Below are 23,182 nucleotides of genomic sequence, written 5' to 3'. Positions count from 1 at the left end.
ATTTCATTCATTTACAACGTTATGTAGTCATAAAAATAGAATAATAATAATGACATACGGATACGTCACGTGACTAAAAAAAAGTCCGACCTGTCCACGACGCGCCTGGTGGGCGGGGCTAGCACTGATTAGCCCCGCCTCCCCCGGTGTGCTGCGTCGCATGGCGCAGAGTGGAAGAAAACCCGCAGAAACGATGCCACCGCCGGCGAGCCTGACATTTGTGGCCCTTCTTTGGGTGTTTTTGTGCACTGTGTCGCAACCGGGTCAGGCCAGGAAGCCCCCCCGTTGCCCCTCGACGTGCAGCTGCTCCAAGGAGTCCATCATCTGCGTGGGTACCTCCTACGTCCCCAGGAACAGCCCCGGGGACATCATTTCTCTGTAAGTACTCACCTTCCGGCGTTTGACGCAGTGTTTACCGGCGGATGCGGCAATATTCCGCATCCTAATGTGGCTTTTTGGGGGGGTGTTTGCAGGAGCATCGTCAATGGCACGTTCTCCGAGGTCAAAGAGGCCATGTTTGCTCACATGCCATCACTGCAGTTGCTGTAAGTTACCCGCATTTTGACAACGCAGGGCCGGTTTTTGCTATAAGCAATGCAGGCCATTGCTTAGGGTGCAATCTTTTGGAGGGCGCAGTTTTTTTTTTCTCAATGAAATGACCACTTTTCTTGGGTATTAATCAGTGGCGGTCCGTGCATTTTCTCGTAGCGCCTTCAACGAATCAATCCAACCCTCAAGAACTATTTTATGGCTATAAAACCTCAACTGCAGCTACAGCTGCGACACATGAAAAAAATAATCAATAAATCTATGCACAAAAATGGGGGGAAATCCACTTCCTAGCAGCATTTAGTGATTAAATACAAATACTGGAGCTTTTCAGACATTACATAGTTGGTTAAAGCGATGACGTATCCCTACGCCCGCGACAATACATTGTGGTGTTGCCAACTCGAAATCTGATTGGTTAAAGCAACAGTCTTATCGGCGCTTGTTTAAAGCGGCAGAGCCCGCAGATCTGATTGTGAAGGCTTTGAGGCAGATTTCTGACCCTGGCAACAAATAATGGCTGAAATGTGATTGGTTAAATGCTTCAATATGAAAACACACATCTGGAAGCAGTGCAAACAGGGGGGAAAAGCAATGAAAGGAAGCTAACAGACAATTTGGAATTATTTCATAAGTATTGATCGACAAAATATAATATATGATTCAGATATTTCTTCGGCCAGCAGAGAAGGCCTTGAAGGCCCTGACGGCCTGCACACCGCTGCTCCGCGGAGGGGGCGTCGGTCAAGTGTCAGTGCGTCCGGTCTAAAATGGGGTAATCATTTTTTGGGGGGGGGTTTATGATGTTGTTGATGGTTACTCATTACAAAAAGCTATGTTTTATGTTCAATGTGTTCATTCATTTTCCGAACCGTTTATCCTCACAAGGGTTGCAGGCGGTGCTGGAGTCTATCCCAGCATCAGGCAGGGGGCATCCTGATTTGGTGGCCAGCCAATCGCAGGGCACAATAAGACAAACAACCAATCATGTTTTGCAATTTTAGCATGTTTTTTTAATGTGGGAGGAAACTGGAGTACCCAGAGAAAACCCACAACAAGAGTCCAGTGTTTCCCGTTGAGTCCAAATCCACGTTTGCGGATTTCGTTCCAGACTCCTCAATTCCAATTCCATCACCAGCGTAAGGGACGATGCTTTCTCCGGTCTTCCACATCTGGAATACCTGTAAGTGCTTGTCAGGTGTAGCTCCGCCCGTCTTTTTGTCTATGGACTGACCCGTTTTTTGTTTTTGGACAGGTTCATTGAGAGCAACCGGATTGAGACGGTGTCCAAGTACGCCTTCAGAGGACTTCGGGACCTGACCCACTTGTAGGAGTTTGTTAGGATTTGCTACTGGCTAGAATGCGGGTGTTGTTTTGGTTTTTGTTTTGGTTTGGTTTTGGTTTGTTTTGGTAGGTTTTGGTTTGTTTTGGTTTGTTTTGGTTTGTTTTGGTTTTGTTTTGGTTTTGTTTTGGTTTTGTTTTGGTTTTGGTTTGTTTTGGTTTGTTTTGGTTTGGTTTGGTTTGGTTTGGTTTGGTTTGGTTTGGTTTGTTTTGGTTTGTTTTGGTTTGTTTTGGTTCAGTTTGTTTTGGGGTTTTAAGGTTTTGTTTTGTTTCGTTGTGGTTTGTTTTTGGATTGTTTTGGTTTTGGTTGGTTTTGGTTTGTTTTGGTTTGTTTTGGTTTGTTTTGGTTGGTTTTGGTTCATTTTGTTTTTGGGTTTTTCGGTTTTGGTTCGTTTTGGTTCATTTTGGTTTGTTTTGGTTCATTTTGTTTTTGGGTTTTTCGGTTTTGGTTTGTTTTGGTTCAAGTTGTTTTAATAAGTTTGTGGCGTTTCGGTTTTGTTTCAGTAAGTTTTGGGGGTTTTCGGTTTTGTTTCAGTAAGTTTTGGGTTTTTTCGGTTTTGGTTTGTTTTGGGGTTTTTCGGTTTTGGTCTATTTTGGGTTTTTTCGGTTTTGTTTTGGTTTGTTTTGGTTAGAAGATAGGATTCTTTGGTTCTTCAGGTCCCTGGCAAACAACAAGATCGAGGCCCTTCCCCGAGACCTCTTCGCCGATCTGGACTCGCTCATCGAGCTGTAAGTCCAACCCGGCCTCGGTCAGCGTCCCCCTTCACGTCCCACGGCGTGCGTCCGTCCGCCGCAGGGACCTGCGAGGCAACGCCTTCCAGTGCGACTGCCGGGCCAAGTGGCTGATGGCGTGGCTGAGAAGCACCAACGCCACCACGTCCGAGGTCTCCTGCGCCGGACCCGAGGACGCCAAAGGCCAGCGGCTCAGCGACGTCACCCTGCGGGACCAGTGCATCTCCACGGGTGAGACCGTCCAATTTCTCCCCGTCCTTTTCCCCCAAGATGGACCACATCACTCCTTCCCTCGGGCAGATTTCGTCCTCCACCAGGTGGTGGCGTCAGAGTCCCTGACGGTGGACACGTTCGACTACAAGAACGACGTCTTCGTGGCGGTGGCATCGCCCGGCGTGGAGAGCTGCATGGTCCTCCAGTGGGACCACATCGAAATGAACTTCAGGACCTATGACAACATCACGGGTAGGCCTAGCGCCCGTCCCCATCCCAGTAGGCGGGGCCAGCCGACCCCTTGGCTTTTCCCCTAGGTCAGTCCATCGTGGGATGCAAGTCGGTTGTCGTGGAGGACCAGGTGTTCGTCATCGTGGCCCAGCTCTTCGGCGGCTCGCACATCTACAAGTTGGACGAGGACCAGAGCGCCTTCGTCAAGTTCCAGGACATCGAGGTGTCCAAGACCTCCAAGCCCAACGACGTGGAGGTCTTCCAGATCGGCTCGGAGCGCTTCTTTGTCATCGCCGATAGCTCCAAGGCGGGGTTGTCCACTCTGTACAAGTGGAACGACAACGGCTTCTACTCGCACCAGTCCCTGCACGAGTGGTACCGCGACACGGACGCCGAGTTCCTGGACCTGGACGGCAAGGCGCACCTGGTCCTGGCCAGTCGCTCGCAGGTCCCCGTGGTCTACCAGTGGAGCCGGAGCAACGGCAAGTTCGCGCTCTACGGCCAAATCCCCGACGGCGAGGACGCGGTGGCCGTCAAGCACTTCCGCATCCGAGGCGAGCTCTACCTGGCGCTAACGCGCTACATCGGGGACTCCAAAGTCCTCCACTGGGGCGCCAAGCAGTTCTCGGAGATCCAGGCGCTCCCGTCGCGGGGCGCCATGATCCTCCAGCCGTTCTCCTTCAAAGAGCGCCACTACCTGGCCTTGGGGAGCGACTACACCTTCTCGCAGATCTTCCTCTGGGACGGCGAGGCGGGGGTCTTCCGCCGTTTCAAGGAGGTCTACGTCCAGGCGCCGCGATCCTTCACCGCCGTGTCCACGGACCGCCGGGACTTTGTCTTCGCGTCCAGTTTCAAGGGGAGTACGCACATCTGGGAGCACGTCATCGTCGACCTGAGCTCGTGAGTCCAAACGGACTGGCGCCGCCGCCGTTAGCGTCGCGCTAGCCCCGTTAAGGAAGCCTAGCTTCGTTTTTTTCTGACTTCCTGCTTGTTTACTGTCAATTTTCTTCACGTTTCCAACTTTGAACCGTGTTTTGCACCCCCAGATGGGATTGTTCTCCTATAGGCTAACACGATTTCCGCTAACAACGCATGCTAGCTTCCCGTATCGTCGATTTCAGCCGGCCGTTAGCGTGGCGCTAGCTCGACGGGGCTAGCGTGAACGGCCACGTTTAGTTCGACCTGCATGACAACTGCTTTTTCTCGTCAAATTGAGGTTTAAGTACACAAAAATGATGCGTTCAAGTACACAAAAATGATGCGTTCAAGTACACAAAAATGATGCGTTCAAGTACACAAAAATGATGCGTTTAAGTACACAAGAGCTGTCAATTTTCTTGGAGTTTCCAACTTTGAATCTTGTTTTGCACCCCCAAACGGGATTGGTCGTCTACAGGCTAACTGAGTCATTTGTTGGGCGCTAGGTTGCTAACTCGTTAGCAACCTAACGCACAACAAATGACTCAGTATTGATGGTTTAGCCATGATATATCGTTACATTATTTCCGCGTCAATACATTTCTGATTTTTCTTCTTGAAAAGACAATGATAATAATATAATAATAATAAATGTATAAATAAGACAATGCATACGTGAATGTGATTCCAAGATTAACCCCTTGATGCCCAAATTTACATTTGACCAATATACATGGAAAATAAAAATCACAACTCAAAAACAAATTTAAACAAATAAAGCTTGTAGAAAACCAATTAAAATGAAACATTTGTATGAAAATACTTTCATATTAAATTATTATTATATTTTCCATTTTTCTTAGCTTTTTTTTTATTAGCATTTTATCTTAGCATTTTATTTTTGAAATTCAAACGCCCGTCTTCAATTGAACTGACTCGTATTTTTTTAAATTGAAAAATCCTATTTTTGTACTTACCGTAATCCCACGCTTTATTTTGAAATCCGGCTTTAAGGGGTTAAACGCGGCGCTTCTGAATGAATGTCAACATTTTTTTAGCATATTCATGTGACGCTATGCTAATTTGTGCTAATCATGTGACCCAAGATTCGTCGAAAAGGGCGTCGACTTGTATCTCAAAGCAAATAAATCTGCTCATATCTCAAAAAAACGCCCAAAAGTCAGCTCGCTCGCGTCTCTAAGCCCCGCCTCCCCAAAAAATCCAACTTTGGTCCCCAAGGAAACTCCTCCCACATCCAAAAAATGTCCTCTCAGTCGGTGGCGTCCACGGCGTGGACGTTGCTGTCCAACTGGTGTCGAAAAGACATCCTGGCTTTGGACGAGAAGTAGACCTGGGGACCCCGATTGGAGCTCTCACTCCCCCAGGACGACGTGGACGTCATGCGGGTCTCGCTTTCTCCTGAGGACGACAAAAAAACCCAGTTAAGTCCACATCTTTTGCTTATTTATCCATTTTTCCATGCCGTCCGTCTCACCGGTTGCCGACGGCAACCCTTTCCTTTTGCACCGTCCCTTGCAGGGTGTGTAGAAAGGAAAACACTGCAACATCTTCACGCCCATGCTGAGGAGAAAAGACCGGTTGCCAGGTAAGGAATGTCTCAAAAATTTAGACAATACTTGCATCCAAACAGGGGTCACCAGGTCAAGTGTCCTTCCTATCCGGGAGCTAAACCAGACCCCTTTTAAAACGGACGGGGTTAATTTTAATAATTCGGTTCTCGCCCGAACGTCGCACGGCGGCGAATAAACTGTCAAAACAAGCGCGGATCTGGCAACGAACGCAATCCGTTCGTTGGCATGCTTCAATTGCTCGTTACGTGTTACAACCTGTCCAAATATGGCATTAAAAGTCTTTTCCTAGCTAGAATCTTTAATTCCCCCCCCCCCAAAAATTTTTCCAGCAACCCACCTGACTGAAATCTGCCTCGTTGAGAGCTTGATGAAGCGGTCGTCTCCCCCCCTCAAAAAATCTCGCTTCTGTTCCCCGCGCTAGTCGGGTGAACTTTAAATAGCTAATCCGAGCAGCGCGGGACACGCCCACATCCCCCCCCCCCCCCTCCCCTCCGAGAGTGGCGGCCGTCATCACCGAGTTGTCAATCGGGAACGCTTCTTTGATTGGTAACGCTAGAAACCGGTAATAAATCATAATTACGGCATTGAAAAGACAACCCGAGTTTTTGGGGTCAATAGGTCAAATGGCCTGGATGCTCTTGAACGGATAAAATGCTAATAAGAGACATAAATTCATAAATAGAGTGTATAATTTAATAAAACTAAGTTTTAAGACAATTAGGGAGGTATTATTTATCATCTGTGTTGATTTGGGGTCAATAGGTCAAATGGCTAGGAAGCTATTCAAATAAAATGCTAATAAGAGGAATAAATGCATTAAAATGAATGCTAATAAGAGTAATAAATGGACAAATAATGTATAATAAAAAAATACAAAAGTTTGAAGACAATTAGTGCGGTATTATTTATCATCTGTGTTGATTTGGGGTCAATAGGTCAAATGGCTAGGAAGCTATTCAAATAAAATGCTAATAAAAGGAATAAATTAATAAAAAGGAATGCTAGTAAGAGTAATAAATGAACAAAAAATGAACAAATAGTGTATAATAAAAAAAATACAAAAGTTTTAAGACAATTAGTGAGGTATTATTTATCATCTGTGTTGATTTGGGGTCAATAGGTCAAATGGCTAGGAAGCTATTGAGGAAATAAAATGCTAATAAGAGGAATGAATTAATAAAAAGGAATGCTAATAAGAGTAATAAATGAACAAATAGTGTATAACAAAAAAATACAAAAGTTTTAAGACAATTAGTGAGGTATTATTTATCATCTGTGTTGATTTGGGGTCAAAAGGTCAAATGGCTAGGAAGCTATTCAAATAAAATGCTAATAAGAGGAATAAATTAATAAAAAGGAATGCTAATAAGAGTAATAAATGAACAAATAGAGTGTAGAATTAAAAAAATACAAAATGTTTTAAGACAATTAGGGAGGTATTATTTATCATCTGTGTTGATTTGGGGTCAACAGGTCAAATAACAGGAAGCCATTGTGACTCGGCAAAATAGACAAACATTGACCCTGTCCTGTGCTTTCTTATTGGTTAATAAGTGAGAAAAGTTAGTGAAAGTACAACAATCCCGTTGGAAGAAGTCACAAAAACACGTGGGTTTGATTCCCGCCGCCTTGTTTTTCCACACGTTACGTCATCCGTGTACTTTGCGTGTCACTTGCCCTTTCGTAAGTATATATTTAAACTTGGACGTTTGCTAGCTGGCAATTCCCAGCCGAGCCACCGTGTGGCAACAAACAGCTTAACGGCTTAACCCGTAACCCACAATGACAACCTTTGACCTTGTCTGGACAGCTGCAATCCGATTAGCCGTGGAATCACATTTATAATATAATATAATATCAATGATTCATCATATCTGGATGTTTTTAATCATGTTTTTTTAATTAAATCGGCATAATTTGATACATTTCGTTGTCGAAAATGATTGGTAATGAAAATTTTAATTAGCTTAGCATTCTTGGGATGTGGGAGTACCCGGAGAAAACCCACGCAAGCCTGAAGATTGTAAAAAATGATCATAATAATAATGACCATCAATCCAAGTTTTTTTTCGGAGATCTGATTTGAAAGTTATTAGCAATATTTGGAGAATTTCTCGTTAGCGTTAGCCACCGCTAACTTGGAATGAGAGTTCCAACCCGAATTTTTTCCAGCTGAGCCGATTTCACAAGCCGCTTTCATCCTGTAGGAGAGAATAAGGGTTAGCAAGGCCGTGAAGATCCATCAGATGTTGGTTGAAGACCACCCACCGACCTCTTTCCCGTCTCGGCAGTCCCCGCAGATGCACCCCAGGCACCCGTTGACCACCTGAACGGAGCACAGCGCCAACTGCAGGACGCTCATAGACAGCAGGATGGAGAAGAGAACCACGTGCCACATCACCGCGTTGTTCGGGTATTCGCACGTGGCCCAAAGGCTCTGGTTGACCAGGTAGCTTCCTTCTCCCCTGGGACGGGGGGGGGGCGGAGTCATATTTTATGGATATGACGAGAACAATTTCTCAGTTTTTAACACAAAACGCTTAAATGCAGGAGTCTAAATATGAAAAAAATATCTATAACTCAATCATGAAACCTTATTTTGAAAAATGGCAGGTCAAAACATTAGCGTTAGCATTCCGCGTTTAGCAACCACCTTGTTTATACCCGAATTTTGACCCCAGAATTGCGCGACGTGAATTTGCGGTACATGATGATTAAATGCAGGAGTCTAAATATAAAAAAAAATCTATAACTCAATCATGAACCCTTATTTTGAAAAACGGCAGGTCAAAACATTAGCGTTAGCATTACGGGTTTAGCAACCACCTTGTTTTTACCCGAATTTTGAACCCAGAATTGCGCGACGTGAATTTGCGATACATGATGATTAAATGCAGGAGTCTAAATATAAAAAAAAATCTATAACTCAATCATGAACCCTTATTTTGAAAAACGGCAGGTCAAAACATTAGCGTTAGCATTCCGGGTATACCACCCACCTTGTTTTTACCCGAATTTTGACCCCAGAATTGCGCGACGTGAATTTGCGATACATGATGATTAAATGCAGGAGTCTAAATATGAAAAATAAATCTAGAACTCAATCATGAACCCTTATTTTGAAAAACGGCAGGTCAAAACATTAGCGTTAGCATTCCGCGTTTAGCAACCACCTTGTTTTTACCCAAATTTTGAACCCAGAATTGCGTGACGTGAATTTGCGATACATGATGATTAAATGCAGGAGTCTAAATATGAAAAAAAATCTATAACTCAATCATGAACCCTTATTTTGAAAAACGGCAGGTCAAAACATTAGCGTTAGCATTACGGGTTTAGCAACCACCTTGTTTTTACCCGAATTTTGAACCCAGAATTGCGCGACGTGAATTTGCGATACATGATGATTAAATGCAGGAGTCTAAATATGAAAAAAAAATCTATAACTCAATCATGAACCCTTATTTTGAAAAACGGCAGGTCAAAACATTAGCGTTAGCATTCCGGGTTTAGCAACCAACTTGTTTTTACCCGAATTTTGAACCCAGAATTGCGCGACGTGAATTTGCGATACATGATGATTAAATGCAGGAGTCTAAATATGAAAAAAAATCTATAACTCAATCACGAACCCTTATTTTGAAAAACGGCAGGTCAAAACATTAGCGTTAGCATTCTGGGTTTAGCAACCACCTTGTTTTTACCTTAATTTTGACCCCAGAATTGCGCGACGTGAATTTGCAAAACATGATTAAATGCAGGAGTCTAAATATGAAAAAATATCTATAACTCAATCACGAACCCTTATTTTGAAAAACGGCAGGTCAAAACATTAGCGTTAGCATTCCGCGTTTAGCAACCACCTTGTTTTTACCCAAATTTTGAACCCAGAATTGCGCAACATGAATTTGCGATACATGATGATCTAGATTGTGATACATGACGATATAGATTCAGTTTTTTCTTACGTTCCAAGGTCCTCGAAGGGGTACTTCCAGGCTCCGCCCTCCACGCGACACTTGGGCCCGATGGCTAAACCGGCCGAAGCCACGCTGAGGCAGTAGATGGCGCCGGCTACCCCGAACGCCGACGAGAAAACCGAGTTCAGCATCTGTCGGTGAGCGCAACCCAGTCGGTTATCTCGTGGTTTTGACCCCCCCCCCCCCCCCCCCCCCCCCCCCTTCGTTATCTAAACCCGGCATAATCCCACACACTCACCCGGCAACGGTTGCCACAGCAACCCGCTCCGCAGCAACCCTTGCCCCCGGCCCTGATAGCGGAGCAGCTTGGACACAACATCTAAAATGTGCGGAAAATCAGAACATTTCAAAAAAAAAATTCAAACTGTTAGCATGTTAGCATGTTAGCCACTCGCCTACTCACAAAGAGGCCTCCTCCGATCAGACCCCCCATCAGCCAGACCTGTAGGGAGATCTGATCGTTTTCCAGACTATGACCATCGGGAAAGAAGAGCAGAAGGTTGGCGACCATGCAGACGAACGCCGACGGCAGGAGGATCAGGCCCACCAAACGGGCGCACTTTCCCGTGCAACACATCCTCGACCGCAACCGTCCCGCAACGAAAGTCAAACAACGCCAAACCGGAAGCCGCCAGGGAACAAAGGCCACCAAGGGCGGACGCCGGTTCAGTATCGACGCCCTCGTGTACTTTTACAACCCAAACGTGATAGCGTATTTATCGGAGATTATCCAAACGATTAGACACGCCCAGGTCAAAGGTTACCATATTTTCGCGCCATATTTGTAACTAAAAAAAATGATGACTGAACCAACTTATAGACTTGCTAAACTCTTTTTCACCAGCAGATGTCGGCAAAGTGACATTTACTATTTGTTGGTTATTTTCAGTTTTGCAGTAAGAAGACAACCACTATTGGATGAATTAATTCCTTATGATATTGACCCTAATAATGTGGCTTATACGCGAGAAATTGTAAAAATCAATGATTTTAAGGCAATTTTAAGAGTACGGTTATACACGGGGGCGGCTTATATGCGAGAAATTCAACCATTTTAAGGCTATATATATATATAAATATATATATATATATATATGTAAAAAATTATGACTGAACCAACGGTACGGCTTATAGACTTGCTAAACTCTTTTTCACCAGCAGATGTCGGCAAAGTGACATTTACTATTTGCTGGTTATTTTCAGTTTTGCAGTAAGAAGACAACCATTACTGGATGAATTAATTCCTTGTGATATTGACCCTAATAATGTGCTTTTGATTCAAACAATCCCACGTGCAATTCTTTTTTATTAAGATTTTCCCTTCAAAGTAAGACATTTGTACTCCCTATTAAAACCATGAATATGGGGGTGATAATTGGGAATCAGGGGACGGCTTATACGTGAGAAATTGTAAAATTCAATGATTTTAAGGCAATTTTAAGAGTACGGGTTATACGCGGGGTGGCTTATATGCGAGAAATTGTCAAATACAACCATTTTTGGGCTATATATAAATAAGTGTGCGGCTTATATGCGAGTAAATACGGTAATTTGTCCGGAATTGGAGTCCAATTTACCACTGTCAGCGAAACCACTACAAATGGATTGATTGGACCTCTGTTCGTGATAGCATTGCTAGTATACCAAAATTATGGTTTTGAAGCTCAAGACTTGAACACAACACTATTTACATAACTCAATTATGCCGTCAAACATATTTAATCATGATATTTTCCTGTAAATCAATTCTAATATGTTTTTTTCTCCAGTGCTGTTTTTAGGTAACTCGTCACAGATTATAAATAGACGCGTGGTGGTGATTGTTGGGGTGTGCGGGGCTTTCCAAACAAACGGAAGCTCATTTTAACTAGATGTCATTAAACACATCACGTAATGTTCATTTGTTTTGGTCATTAAAGTACGATTTGAAGTCATGCAACGTAATGCACGTGTTTTGTTGTTGTTGTTCTTCTTGTTGTTGTTGTTGTTGGATGTCGTGCGGGGCGAAACAAATCGAGGGGCTTTTATTTTGTAAACGGGGGCGCGGTTTCCTGTTTGTCCTAACGAGTCGGGAATGACGTAGGGCGGCAGAGAGCTTGCTACGCGCGGCCGAGTGGTCCTCCTTCCGCACAGGTGGTCCTGGAGACAGGTGGGAGTCCTCTAGCCCCGCCCTGAAGGGTCGCTGAGACCAAAGTCGCCGTTTTTGGTGGAGAAAATGACTTCGGTTTGGAAGCGACTTCAGCGGGTGGGGAAGAAGGCGGCCAAGTTTCACTTTGCGGCTTCTTTTCAACAACTGGTGCTTGAAAGCAGCAGCAAATGGTGAGTGTCGTCTTTCGAATGTTGCGTTCACGTTCCTGTGTAACGTCAAATAGTCGTTTTCGCTTGTTTTAAGCGCCGACGACACGCCCCTTAACTTCCGGGTCTTGTTGTTTTACCATGCGTCCTATCCCCCCCATCTTAAAAGTGACGCCTCACGTCGCAGTCTCTGCCATTGACGGCGATAGTTGTCCAGTCTTGAATTCAACAGGAGGGAAATGTTTCATCATTCAAATGCTACGCAGCAGGTGTTGGACGGCTTTTAGTGTGAAATTCTCGCCTGCTTCGCCGTCTATTTTGAGCAAAGTTATGCCGCGGCGCGTGCGTACCGACACCCGAATGTCATAACTTTGAAAGACTGACTTAGTGGGAACAGTTGCTGGAACTGGTTGGATTGGACGGGGGTGTGTCTTGGCCAGAGGAAGTGCAAATGTTTATTTTGATTAGATTAGAATTTTATTTCATCCTGTATTCGGGAAATTTCTTGGTTGCAGTAGCAATACAGACACACAAGACATTGTAGACCTAGGTAAAAAAAACTGGAGCCACACACAGGAAGTCCATAAGGTGGGGACTATATGGTACTGTAACAGTTCTTCTTATCATTTATAAACAAAGGGGTTAGTCGGCTATCAAAATAATCGGGTTTGTCCGCCCTGATTCAACAGTTGGTACGTTCCTTTGGTTCTAGGCAACCAGACAAACTCCGGGTGGTCTGGATCAGAAGAAGCAGACGTCACAGCACCAAGGTGAGTACATCCAGATGTCCCTCGAGGCAATTCCGTCCCCTAATGTCCATTTCAGCTCCACAGTTGGCAGCCCGGAATTCAGAACCCCTACCGAGGTTTGGTCCTCTGGCAGGTTCCCGAGGCCTTGGACATCACGGTGACGCTCTTCAAGGTAGGACAATTGGCGCCTGAGACCATCCGTGAGACAACGTCGTTAAGTCCGCTTGATTTGTGGACAGGAGCCCACGGCGGAAGAGTTTGAGGACAAAGATTGGACGTTTGTGGTGGAAAATGTGAGTTCAGGCGAAGACGTTATCATGGGAGACGGAGTTGACCTTCTGCTCCGCCCCTTCGGCAGGAGACGAAAGGGAGACGGAAGGTGCTGGCGTCGGCCGACGTCAACATGAAGACGTTCGCCAGCGCCACGTCGGCACATTTTGACCTGACGCTCAAGTTGAAACCTTTGTCGGTCAAAGTGAAAGAAGCCACGCTCAAATTGACTTTGTCCTGCGTCTTCCTCAAAGAGGGGAAAGCCACGTAAGTAGCCCCGCCCCCGCCGCCGAGACCACGCGGGGGCCCCCGTCCAATTTTCCCCGATTTTTCCCAGTGATGAGGACATGCAAAGTTTGGCTAGCCTGATGAGCTTCAAGCAGAGCGACATCGGCAATTTGGAGGACTTTAACGACAGTGACGAAGAGGCTGGGGAGGACACCAAGACCCCCTTTGGATCCGGACAAGCTACGTTGACCACTGGTAAAGTACTTCCTCGTGAAATCAATTTTGACGACTCAGAAGCGAGCTAACGCTTACTGAACTAGCACCCGAACCTCTCATTGTGGTTTCCATTTCATGTCTCGCCGTCCTCGATCCCATGACAGGAAGACTAACCGACCTAGCTTGGAGGCCTGTGACTGAATCACCCCCAAACTGTACTCCCCCCGTCTCGCTTCTCACCCATCTGCACGTTTCCCTCCAATCACGCTCCATTCTTCTACCCTTTCCTCCACGTAGCCGTCCCCGAGACGACTCTCAATCAATCGCCGACCATTTGCGCTTCAGTCTCCGTCCCACCTCCATCCGTCCTCCCCGAACCCCGCCTGTCGTCCCCCTACGCCTACTCCCTGCCAGCCTTCACGCCAGCTCACCCTCCGGCACTTCCCAAAATTTTCCAGCCCGGTTCCGGATCAGGTATCGCTCTTTGCCAGGGACGCAGATGACAGTGACGTTGGTCCTTGAACCGGATCCTCTAACGGCCGGGTATTGATGTCTAGGTGCTTTACTAACTCGACCCCTTTGGTTCTGTTTCTGGCTCAGCTGCTGTAAGGCCTCAGGGCCTCCTTAGCGACTCTCCAACTGAAGATCTGCAGACTCCTCCCACCATCAGTCCCACTAAACCCCCCTGTCAACTCCCCCTTGATTGCGTTCCTACCCAAGCAGGTAAAACACAGGCATGCTTTCCAGATTGTCTCATGGGGACAAACCCTAAGACCTGAGCAACAGTTTCCAAAGTCCCGTTCCTCCCTCCGCTCACCCCAATCCCGTCCTCCCCCAGTCCCCCTTCCTCCCCACGCACTCCGAAAACGCCGGGTGGCCGAGTCCAGCGCCACGCTAACCAGACCCACCAGTCTCCCTTCTGCCCCCGAGACAGGTACCCAAGAACAGCCTTGACCACGAGGACTCTCAAACCCACTTTCCTCCCTTCCCTCTTTCTCTCAGCTTCCTGGCAGAGCGAATGGAGACCACCCAAATCCCAAGTCCCCCTCGCCGAACCTGCTCTCTCCGCAAAGTTTCTCCACCCGTCTCCGGAAGATCCCGGACCTCCTGCACTGGCGCACAAAAGACAGAGAATAGATCTCCCACGTAATCCCGCCCTTGAGACACTGTCCTCACCTAAAACCCTGATCAGATCAATAACTTGCGTCCTCGCGGTCTGTCTTTCCGTATCCCTTTCGTTCCCTGTTAGTTTCTTCTTCTCTGTCCTCCGGCACGCTACCCCAAGAAGGTTTTGGATTTGCTCTTCCGTGGAGAACCGCAGCACCTGCCAGTAAAACTGACAACCGCTCCTGTCCCCCCATAGGTCTTTACCCTTCTGTCCCTATTTCCCCGACTCCTATCTCCCACATTGAGCGAGAGACAGGTACATTGTGATACCCCTGGACTTTTCAGAGTACAAAAACGTCTTGCGGTCGATGTAAAAACCTCCCGAACTACAGATCCAGATTCATAGCTCAATCTTTTGTCTTCCCTTTAGAAATCAAGCGGCAGTTAAGCACCCTCCGTGAAGAAGACCAGCAGTGTACGACTCCCACGAGTAAGTATCTGTAAAAACTGAGTCAGGACATTACCCAAGAAGTACCAAGTTGACGTAGTTTTGCTCAGGTCCTGAACCACAATTCACCACCTGCGAGAACTTGGCATCCGGGGCAGCTGGAGACGCATCATTTCACGTCCAAGTTGTCAAAACAACACCCGGGTAAGTCCATTGTATCTGTTTTTGTCTCTTTGACACGCTGGACCGTTCAACACAACCGCGCTAGTCTGTCTCTACGGTTTTTCCTCTTCACATTCCACCCTCATTTGCGGATTTGTATCTGTTTGTCCTTTAGACCTGAGAGTTTGGCCTCTCTTCTGCCCCTTAGCAGCAAAGCGTCCTCAGCTAAAGAGCTAAAGTATTTCGAGATGCCAAAACCACAGGCAGCTCCCACAGAGCCCAGCCTTGCTAGCGCGTCTCTTATCCAAACACAAAGACACTTGTCAAAGATGTCCATTCAATTAGGGAATCAAGTTCAGACCCCTACTGGTTTTACGTGGCTCCCTGATCAGGAACCGCAATCCGACTCTTCAAGATTTGACCCAGACTTGGAGTTTATCTCAGCACAACAAACTCCAGCCAACCCAGTCCTGGAAGTAGAAGCGAATACCGTGTCTACAGACAAAGTACTTGTGTCCCCGTCAAAAGTAGACCTCGCGCCACTGTCTTCGAAGGACAGTTTTCCCCAAGTTGCATTCAGTTTTTCACCCAAGTCCAGTATGCTGCAGTTTCAGTCAACTTGCCCTCAACGTTCAAACGTTCCTGGCATTCCGGCTTGCTGCCAGTCAAACCTTGGAGTTTACCCCGATCTGTCCGATGCCTTTGGGTCTTTAAGCAGTCCCGTATTACCCTTCCTCCATCATTCGGATTTGCGCCGTGTCCAGAAACACGCTGTTGAGGACGCAAATTTGACCAAACCGATATGGCTAACATGCCCTAGTAATTCAGGAGTTCTTGGTTTGCCCCGTATACCCTTGAAGGAATTGTCAAGTATGGCTAATCTTCTTCCTGCCTGCCCGGAATGCACAAAAATTGTAGGCATGCCGTTGAGACAATGGGTCCTAAGAACAAAACAAGTAGAGGACTGGCTGACGTTGGGGAAATCATTTTCTTGCCAACGAACAAGCCCTCAATGTGTCCTAGCTCAGGACAACTCATACGAAAACAAAGAACACGACAAAGGCATGGTTCAAATGCGGTCCTGTTGTCCGCAGAACGCATCCATTTATGGTTTACCTTCTGCTCCAGGTCAAAATGTGGGTGTGACTGGCTCTTTGTATACTTGCCCAAGAAAAACACAGGTTCTGGGCTTACCTTCTCAGGGTGTCTTTGGTGTTGCTTGTGATGATTGGAGATTGGAGACGGCTAGTTGTATTTTATTAGCAAAACAATTAGGAAGGGAGTGTTTGGTGGCATCCGGTCCTGTGGAATCGGCACCTTCGTGCCCAGGTCTTAGTCCTTCTTGCCCTCAGAAGGCCAAGGCGCCTGGGTTTCCCTCAATGAGATGGGAAGGTTCAGAAGAGATTTTAAATATGTTTAGTTTGTTCCCTACGTGTGTGGGACAATCCAGGGTCAGTGGAATGTCCTCCAGGTTCCTCTGCGAGTCTCTCATAGCGGACTGGAATTTCGACCCAAGGTCACTATGGGAAAAACCATTGGGTAACCCAAGAAATCTGGTCATGCCCAAACGCAAAATGTCTATGACCGATAAGACAAATATTCAAGTGATGGTGTCCATGTTGCCGCCGTGTCCACAATGTTCTAAGATTCAGGGAATCCCGTCCAAGGTTTTCGAAAGATTGACTGAAGGACCCCCAAACCGATTCGAATGTATTACTACTTTCCCGAAATGTAGTCAAATTCCAGGTTTCCCTGCGAAAGATAGTTTAGGAGAATATCGCAACTGGTTTGAAGGACTGGGAAGACTTTGGAAGAACCGAGTCAGAAGAAGGCTGGTTCTGGTCTACTCGGATTCGAGACTTGATCAGATGTCCTACAAGGAGAAGAAAATGATGGTCAGGGTTCTGCCGGTGTCTTCTCGTGAAGGACTAAGCTTGGGATTTTCTTGTGACGCACCAGTCCACGAAGAAGGAACTAATCAGGGGGTGGTCCAGTTGCTGCCATCTTGTCCAAGTCAGTCCAACATTGTAGGTTGGCCCTCAAAACTCCTGTCAGATTCTGATGACACCAAAGATATGTGGCTTTCCATGGAGATGATTCAAAGTTGGAAGGTAGAAAGTGTGGAAACTCAAAAACGCGGGTGAGTTACTTGCCAGGGACATTATACAACGTGGGATTTTTTTGGTTTTAATGACAGTTTCACGGTATTTTTCAGAAACAGAAATGGCCGCTTACCGTGTTTAGTCACGGAAACCAGGTGGGCTGTATGGATGTGTAAAACATCTGCTGATGCACGAAATGAAATCACTGATTGGTTTGGGAAAATCGGGTGTCACGGGCTAAATTTGCATGGTTAACATTGGGAACGAATTGCTTGATTTGATGGACTGACACCAGTACGGTCACGAAAAACCGTCGTGTAATGCAACTTGTATTTCCTGATCCTTAGAAACGAAAACCCGGTTTCACCGCAGCCGTCTCGCCAAACGGGAAGTCTCTTCGGACTTTGCGAGAGTCAACAGACGCCGCGACCCAGTGGATTCTGGGATCAGAGTATGGTGGAGATGCGTCCCTCTTGCCCGAGAGAATCCAGCGTTCCCGGTTGTCCTTCTACGCAGCAACCGAGACCGATTGGTGGTTTTGGTGAGCCTCGTATGGTTTGTCTTTCCGGATCATGTCCAAAAGTTTCCGGGATTGCAGGACTTCCATCACTTGACAATCAAGGAGATTGGTCAGTTAACAGAGAGCGACCTTTCGAGCCCTCTGAGAGCTGTGAATGGTTGATAGGAAGTCAATCATTGTTCAAGAAGAAAGTCCAGAAGCGCTCTGTCCTGGTCTTGCCTAAGGAGTACAAGAACACATGGGATAAAATGATTTACACTGTCCCGTCATTGATTCCCAGACCCCTAAATATAGAGTTAAATATTAACACAGTGCCAGGAGCCTTAGACAAACCCCAAAACATGTTTGCCATTCGACCTTCTTGTCCCGAAGAATCCAAAATCCACGGATTTCCCTCTGCCCCTCGACGCAAACCCAAAGTCCAATTCCACGTGACCAGTCTCGCCCCCTGCTGTCCGAAGACTTCGTCTTTGAAAGGATTTGCGTGTGTTCCCACAACCCCGGTTGTAGAGTGGGAAGGTGAACTCAACCCGATCGCCGGACCCGCTCCGAAAAAGATTGTAACACTCATTGGGGTGCAACAAAAAGTGGGCGGTACCCCAACAATTGTAACGTCCTGCCCCAGAAAGGCAAGACACCTCGGGTTCCCTTCTGCCCAAGTTCAAAACAGACCACCTAACATGGTGAGCCTATTCTCAACATCCCCATGCACCTCCCTCACACCCGGATTCCCGTCAGCCAGGACCCTTAGCTTTGAACCTCCAAACTCTCCAAACCCTTACTTCTCCAAGACTTCCTCGTTTGTGGACCTGCGAAGGTACAGGACCAATCCCTGGATGGATCCGGCTCTGCTCGAACATGAAGACAAAAACCACATGGCGTCAATAACACGATTGTGTCCCTACCGGAGTTCAATACCCGGATTGCAAAGCATTTTGGTTCCAAGTCCAACGCGGGAAGAGACGAACCGGTTCCCTGCTGAACTTCAATCTGGTGAGATCTTTCGACTCTTAAATTGAAGGGTCACGTCTGCGTTCCTTGTAAATATGTGTTGGATTTAAGACGGTTTACTTTTATAACAGAGGACACCCGTAAAGACGCCACAAGGGACAGGAAGTCGTAAGTGATAGAACCTGCTGCATGTGTGCTATGCTCTCACCCTAACTGGACCAATAATATTTAACCAAACGATGCTGCATGATTCGTGATTAAAGTCCCTTGAATTTGGATCTTTAGCGTCCCAGAGGGAGCAGCAGGAGTCCAAATCCAGAAGAAAGATCAGGACACGTTAGAGCCCGAGGTGGTTTTAGGCTGGGAATTACTGGATGCGGAGGGGACTTTGATGGACAAACAGATGGAATCTTTCCCATTGGCAGAGGAAGACACTCCTGGGACTCCTGGGATAGTCCAAACTATTGTGGGTGTCCTTCATAAAGGGTAAGTAAGTGTCTTGGATTGAGGAATTTGACTGGATTTAAGCATTGAAATTGGACATTTTTCATAGTTATGAAACGGTGGCGTCCATTTTGGGGCCATCCAGTTCGCTGGTCTCTGGAAACGACAACCAACTGAATCAGGAAGGCGTTCATTCCGACGATGACTGTTTGGAAGACTTTGAGGACAGTCGAGCGGTGTCCCCATCGCCGGGTTCGGACTGGGAGGATGGGTTTTTAGTTTGCGCGAGGATGAAGAAATGGCCACCACTGACTTCTGCGGACATTACTGGGACAACCGTGGAAGTCCAACGGGAGGAACAGGAAGTTTTGTCCGATGACTCCAAAGTCACATTCGGGTATGTTGACGGTTTATTAACCGGGTACCAGACTGGCACGCAAAATGAGGTTGAACCTGCTTGCCGATTGGAACCTGGGTGAGTTCTTTGGTTTTTGAGGAGTGCTCTACCTACTTGCACGGTGTGAAAAATCAAGGTTTGTGAATTGATGGTTGTGGTGTCTGTTTTTGTGGTGTCCTTGCATGGATTAGAAGGACACGGATTCCAAAGTTCTGAAACTTGTCCTTTCTTGTCCCGAAGCTTCCGACAAGGAACTGCCGATGGAGCTTTAGCGCAATCTGAATCGTTGAGTGAGACCAGTTCAAAACTGGACATACCCTTGGACAAAATCTTAGATGATCAGGATCGTCCTACGGTTGAAGAAGACCTGGAACAGGCCGCAGTTTTACAGCCAGATCGGGATCTAATTTTGGAAGGATTGTCCGTTCTTCCTGATGTTGAGCCGAGCTACTCTTGCGAGATGATTGGCGTGGACATTCACCTCTTGTCCTGTGGTAGCGTTGCGGTTCCTCTAGAAAAAACGGATGTCGGTCCTGACTTGGAAACTGAAAAACCATCTTCTGCTTTGGAAGAAAGCAGGAAGATCCAAACCAGTTCTTCCGAGTTTGATGACAAAAAATCCCCTCCAGATCAAGAATCGCCCTCTGAAACGAAGGAAACCGAAAGCAAGACATTCCAAGCCCAACCAGAGAGTGTCGCTGTCGAGCAACCTTCCCCTTTGCCGATTATCAAAAGGATCGGTTTGAAAGTTCTTTTGAGAAAGCAACCCGTCCCAAAACCTCGTGCGAAAAAGTCTGTCCCCCCTCTGGACGATGAGGACGGACTGTCCAAACAGGAAGCGTTGACCGTTCCTCTGAGAAAAAATCGGCGGGACGACGAGGACGGTAGGGCGCCACCCTCAACCTTACCGGTTCCAAAACCGAGGGGAAAGAAGCGCCTTAGCAGTTCATTCCCAGATGATACCCCGGTTTCACCGCAAACCGGTACCCTTCCGATTCCGTTGCCTCGAGTTAGGAAACACCACGACATTTTGCGTCCCGCAAAGACCGAATCGGAGGACAGGTCACCATATTTAGAGGAACACGGGTAAGACTAACAATCGGGAATTCACGTTGTGTGTCGGTACGATTCGTGGTTTGGTCGTCCCAGAAAAGACATTTAAATTCATGCCAGATTGGGTTTTTGGGGGGTCTTTTTTATATAGGAGCAGTTCCCAGGACGACAAAACCCAGGCCCACCTGGTTCGTTTGACTCCAACCAAACCCGAAGACGGGTCGGCATCTTCAGAAGTAGGTTCACCCCAAAAATAGATGACCTAGAGGTTTATCCGTAATTGAAATTGTTGGTCCTGTAGAATCTTTCAGGAAGTCAAAACCTGGTGACGTCCAGTCAGTCGCTACTAGAATGGTCCAAGGAGGTCACCGAGGGGTACAAGGGTCTGAAGATAACCAACTTCAGCACCTCCTGGAGGAACGGCCTGGCTTTTTGCGCCATTTTGCATCACTTCCACCCGGAAATGATGTAAGCACCCACAAAAAAATGTGGGAATTGCCTTTGTAATCAGTTTTTTTGACTTGTTTTCAGACCTTACGAATTGTTGGACCCCTACGATATCAAGCACAACAACAAAAGGGTGATGAAGTTTGATCTTGTTGCGAGTCCAGTTGAATTCCAACGCCATTTTGACCACAAACGTGTGTTTTTTTTCTGGGTTTGGCAGGCCTTCGACGGTTTCGCTTCACTGGGGATTTCCAGGCTGATGGAGCCCTCGGACATGGTCATGCTAGCCGTCCCCGATCGTCTCATCGTCTTGACGTACCTCAACCAGATTCGGACTCACTTCATGGGCCAGGAGTTGAGCGTCCTTCACATCGAGAAGGATGCGAGCGAGTCCAGCTACGCGGTCGCGGCGGACCGCCAGGACAAGGACGACCCCGAGGCCGCCGTTCGATACTGCGCCCAGAGACTTCAGGAGGAGGGGCTCAGCCTGGAGACCAACGGAGACAGCAACCCGGCCGCGGCTCCGTCGCCACCCGTCGCGCCGCCGAGGACTCGCTTCGTGTCCAAGTTTGCTTTCTCCCACGTCAAAGACGCGGATCTGGTCAAGAAACATCGATCTCAGAGGACGAGTTCTTCCGAGGAAGACGGAGACGCCTCGGCGGTAGGACGCCCGGGAGCTTTTAGCTTAGCTTTGAAGCTTTTAAGGACCAGTTCCCGTCTTTTGCAGGTTGCCGCAGAGCGAGAAGATGACGGGACCGTCCTCGCCGGTCCGTTTGTTGACGTCCACCTTGACCAGAATGGATCTGTTCAATGTAAACATGGCGGCTTGTTTGTGTTTTTTGCATTGCAGAGACAACCGGGACACTCCCTGAGACGGGAATTGGAGACAGCCAGGTTGGTTTTTGCACCCCGCAGATTCACCAGTCGCTTCTGAGCATAAAACCGAACCACGTATGGGTTTTCAGGACCCCAGCCAGTACGTGATCAGTCAAATGGAAGCCCTGGAAGCAGAACAAAACCACATCGACACCAGAGCCGCCGTAGTAGAGAAGATACTCCGACAGCTCATGGAAACGAGTATAATTTCACATTTTTAGCACGTTTTTGGGGTCTAAAACCTGCATCACAATTAGCTTTTTTGCTCCTTTCGCAGGTAGTAACAAGATGGAGGAAGAACGTTTAATTCAGGAATGGTTTACGCTTGTAAACAAGAAAAACGCCTTAATTAGAAGACAGGATCACCTGCAGCTTTTGTAAGACCGTTTTAGACTTTTTCCCAGATATGTTATTAGCATCCCGTTGTTAGCGACGGATGCTAACGGGTAAATGTTGTCGGATAAACAGGCTGGTGGAGCACGATTTGGAACGAAGGTTCGAGCTTCTGACCGAAGAGTTGCGGGACATCCTAGCGCTTGAAGGTTAGCCCATGCTATAGCGGGTTTAGCATTAGCCGCTAACAGTTTGTCGCTTTTGTCGACCGTAGAGTGGCAAAAGACGCTAGCGCACAAACAAAGGGAGCAGCTTTTGCTTCAGGAGTTGGTGGCGCTGGTCAATCAGAGGGACGAGCTGGTCCACAACATGGACGCTAAGGAACGTGGGTAAGACGGTTGGCGGCGGGACACGCACGTCTGGGTTGGGTGATGCTAACGTTCCGTCTACAGGGCTCTGGAGGAGGACGAGCGCCTGGAACGAGGTCTGGAGCAGCGCCGGAGAAAGTACGCCAAGCAGCAGAAGAAGTGTCTCATGCAGTGATGGGGACACGGGTCTGGGTCCACGTTGTTGCCAAAAAACTGGATTTTTGGGGGGGATTCAGGAGCGGGTTACAGCTTCCCAATGCGCACCGTTTTGCGCAGGGTTTTGTTACTTACGTTAGGATTTGCATTGCATGTATGGGAAGGTTGCCGTCTTTAGGTGGCGCTAAAAGCCATGTTGGAAATGTCCGTTGACTCATAAATAGGTATTATGGGTCTCAAAATGGTCCACAAAGGACCCCAGTGGACGCGGGTTTTGGTTCAAACCGGACCGAGGACACCTGTTGGAGTTTTATTCTTCTTAATTTAGAAGAATAAAAACTGGGACCCTTTTTGGGAGGATTTTGAGACCCCTGATTTAAGCAATTTGCGCTACTGTGGAGATTTTTTTTGGTTTTTTGACTAAAAAAAAGTGATAAGATTCATCGCCAAAGGGAGATTTTTGTGTGGTTTGTCATAGACTAGCTTGAATTTTGACTGCGTTGT

At 47.1% G+C, this 23,182-nt stretch overlaps 4 protein-coding genes across 11 annotated transcripts; 2 read left to right on the top strand and 2 right to left on the bottom strand.

Moving 5' to 3' along the window:
• The first annotated feature begins 119 nt into the window (after window positions 1–119).
• LOC144065777 (leucine-rich repeat LGI family member 2-like) lies at window positions 120–11,490 on the top strand. Of its 3 annotated transcripts, XM_077588891.1 has the most exons (11): window positions 120–378; window positions 474–545; window positions 1,661–1,732; window positions 1,805–1,876; window positions 2,548–2,619; window positions 2,687–2,853; window positions 2,923–3,087; window positions 3,153–5,590; window positions 7,784–8,025; window positions 9,553–9,693; window positions 9,981–11,490. In XM_077588891.1, the coding sequence occupies exons 1-8, from the start codon at window positions 161–163 to the stop codon at window positions 3,968–3,970; spliced, it is 1,656 nt and encodes a 551-aa protein (XP_077445017.1). In that variant the 5' UTR covers window positions 120–160; the 3' UTR covers window positions 3,971–5,590; window positions 7,784–8,025; window positions 9,553–9,693; window positions 9,981–11,490. The 3 variants fall into 3 exon arrangements, with proteins under 3 accessions (XP_077445017.1, XP_077445016.1, XP_077445014.1); XM_077588890.1 differs by having other exon boundaries at window positions 2,687–3,087; window positions 7,868–8,025; XM_077588888.1 differs by having other exon boundaries at window positions 2,687–3,087.
• LOC144065779 (uncharacterized protein C17orf114-like) lies at window positions 4,313–6,030 on the bottom strand. Its single transcript, XM_077588894.1, has 3 exons — window positions 5,914–6,030; window positions 5,480–5,565; window positions 4,313–5,403 (listed from the first exon to the last, which is right to left on the bottom strand). Exons 2-3 carry the CDS (start codon window positions 5,562–5,564, stop codon window positions 5,255–5,257), a joined length of 234 nt encoding a protein of 77 aa, XP_077445020.1. The 5' UTR covers window position 5,565; window positions 5,914–6,030; the 3' UTR covers window positions 4,313–5,254.
• tm4sf5 (transmembrane 4 L six family member 5) lies at window positions 6,491–10,186 on the bottom strand. 2 transcript variants are annotated; one of them, XM_077588893.1, is made up of 6 exons: window positions 10,028–10,178; window positions 9,960–9,982; window positions 9,795–9,875; window positions 9,545–9,687; window positions 7,849–8,041; window positions 6,491–7,777 (listed from the first exon to the last, which is right to left on the bottom strand). In XM_077588893.1, exons 1-6 carry the CDS (start codon window positions 10,131–10,133, stop codon window positions 7,760–7,762), a joined length of 564 nt encoding a protein of 187 aa, XP_077445019.1. In that variant the 5' UTR covers window positions 10,134–10,178; the 3' UTR covers window positions 6,491–7,759. The 2 variants fall into 2 exon arrangements, with proteins under 2 accessions (XP_077445019.1, XP_077445018.1); XM_077588892.1 differs by having other exon boundaries at window positions 6,495–7,777; window positions 9,960–10,186.
• A 108-nt stretch (window positions 11,491–11,598) lies between the features above and the next one.
• LOC144065856 (uncharacterized) lies at window positions 11,599–23,038 on the top strand. 5 transcript variants are annotated; one of them, XM_077589050.1, is made up of 29 exons: window positions 11,599–11,875; window positions 12,564–12,621; window positions 12,677–12,772; window positions 12,840–12,893; window positions 12,959–13,137; window positions 13,208–13,353; window positions 14,317–14,460; window positions 14,564–14,602; window positions 14,678–14,737; window positions 14,852–14,911; window positions 14,980–15,073; window positions 15,207–17,171; window positions 17,247–17,288; window positions 17,481–18,646; window positions 18,736–18,772; window positions 18,890–19,090; window positions 19,158–19,523; window positions 19,686–20,531; window positions 20,650–20,734; window positions 20,800–20,966; window positions 21,030–21,078; window positions 21,166–21,606; window positions 21,673–21,712; window positions 21,796–21,839; window positions 21,911–22,022; window positions 22,099–22,198; window positions 22,290–22,363; window positions 22,429–22,539; window positions 22,607–23,038. In XM_077589050.1, exons 1-29 carry the CDS (start codon window positions 11,772–11,774, stop codon window positions 22,816–22,818), a joined length of 7,092 nt encoding a protein of 2,363 aa, XP_077445176.1. In that variant the 5' UTR covers window positions 11,599–11,771; the 3' UTR covers window positions 22,819–23,038. The 5 variants fall into 5 exon arrangements, with proteins under 5 accessions (XP_077445176.1, XP_077445177.1, XP_077445175.1 ...); XM_077589051.1 differs by having other exon boundaries at window positions 14,564–14,737; window positions 19,158–19,445; XM_077589049.1 differs by having other exon boundaries at window positions 14,564–14,737.
• The last annotated feature ends 144 nt before the right edge of the window (window positions 23,039–23,182 follow it).

This window comes from Stigmatopora argus, chromosome 20, assembly GCF_051989625.1.
Source record: "Stigmatopora argus isolate UIUO_Sarg chromosome 20, RoL_Sarg_1.0, whole genome shotgun sequence".
NCBI classification, from domain to species: Eukaryota; Metazoa; Chordata; class Actinopteri; order Syngnathiformes; family Syngnathidae; genus Stigmatopora; species Stigmatopora argus.
Note: the sequence above shows the minus strand (reverse complement) of the source record. Positions and strands in the feature narration are given on the sequence as shown.

Coding starts and splice junctions, on each gene's coding strand:
- LOC144065856 (XM_077589049.1), top strand. CDS start 11,772: ATGACTTCGGTTTGGAAGCGACTTCAGCGGGTGGGGAAGAAGGCGGCC. Junction 13,138..13,207: donor CTCAAAGAGGGGAAAGCCAC/GTAAGTAGCCCC, acceptor GATTTTTCCCAG/TGATGAGGACATGCAAAGTT. Junction 20,967..21,029: donor CACTTCCACCCGGAAATGAT/GTAAGCACCCAC, acceptor ACTTGTTTTCAG/ACCTTACGAATTGTTGGACC.
- tm4sf5 (XM_077588892.1), bottom strand. CDS start 10,133: ATGTGTTGCACGGGAAAGTGCGCCCGTTTGGTGGGCCTGATCCTCCTG. Junction 9,876..9,959: donor TGATCGGAGGAGGCCTCTTT/GTGAGTAGGCGA, acceptor CGCACATTTTAG/ATGTTGTGTCCAAGCTGCTC. Junction 9,688..9,794: donor GCTGTGGCAACCGTTGCCGG/GTGAGTGTGTGG, acceptor GCTCACCGACAG/ATGCTGAACTCGGTTTTCTC.
- LOC144065777 (XM_077588890.1), top strand. CDS start 161: ATGGCGCAGAGTGGAAGAAAACCCGCAGAAACGATGCCACCGCCGGCG. Junction 379..473: donor CCCGGGGACATCATTTCTCT/GTAAGTACTCAC, acceptor GGGTGTTTGCAG/GAGCATCGTCAATGGCACGT. Junction 1,877..2,547: donor CTTCGGGACCTGACCCACTT/GTAGGAGTTTGT, acceptor TTGGTTCTTCAG/GTCCCTGGCAAACAACAAGA.
- LOC144065779 (XM_077588894.1), bottom strand. CDS start 5,564: ATGGGCGTGAAGATGTTGCAGTGTTTTCCTTTCTACACACCCTGCAAG. Junction 5,404..5,479: donor AGGGTTGCCGTCGGCAACCG/GTGAGACGGACG, acceptor TGTCGTCCTCAG/GAGAAAGCGAGACCCGCATG.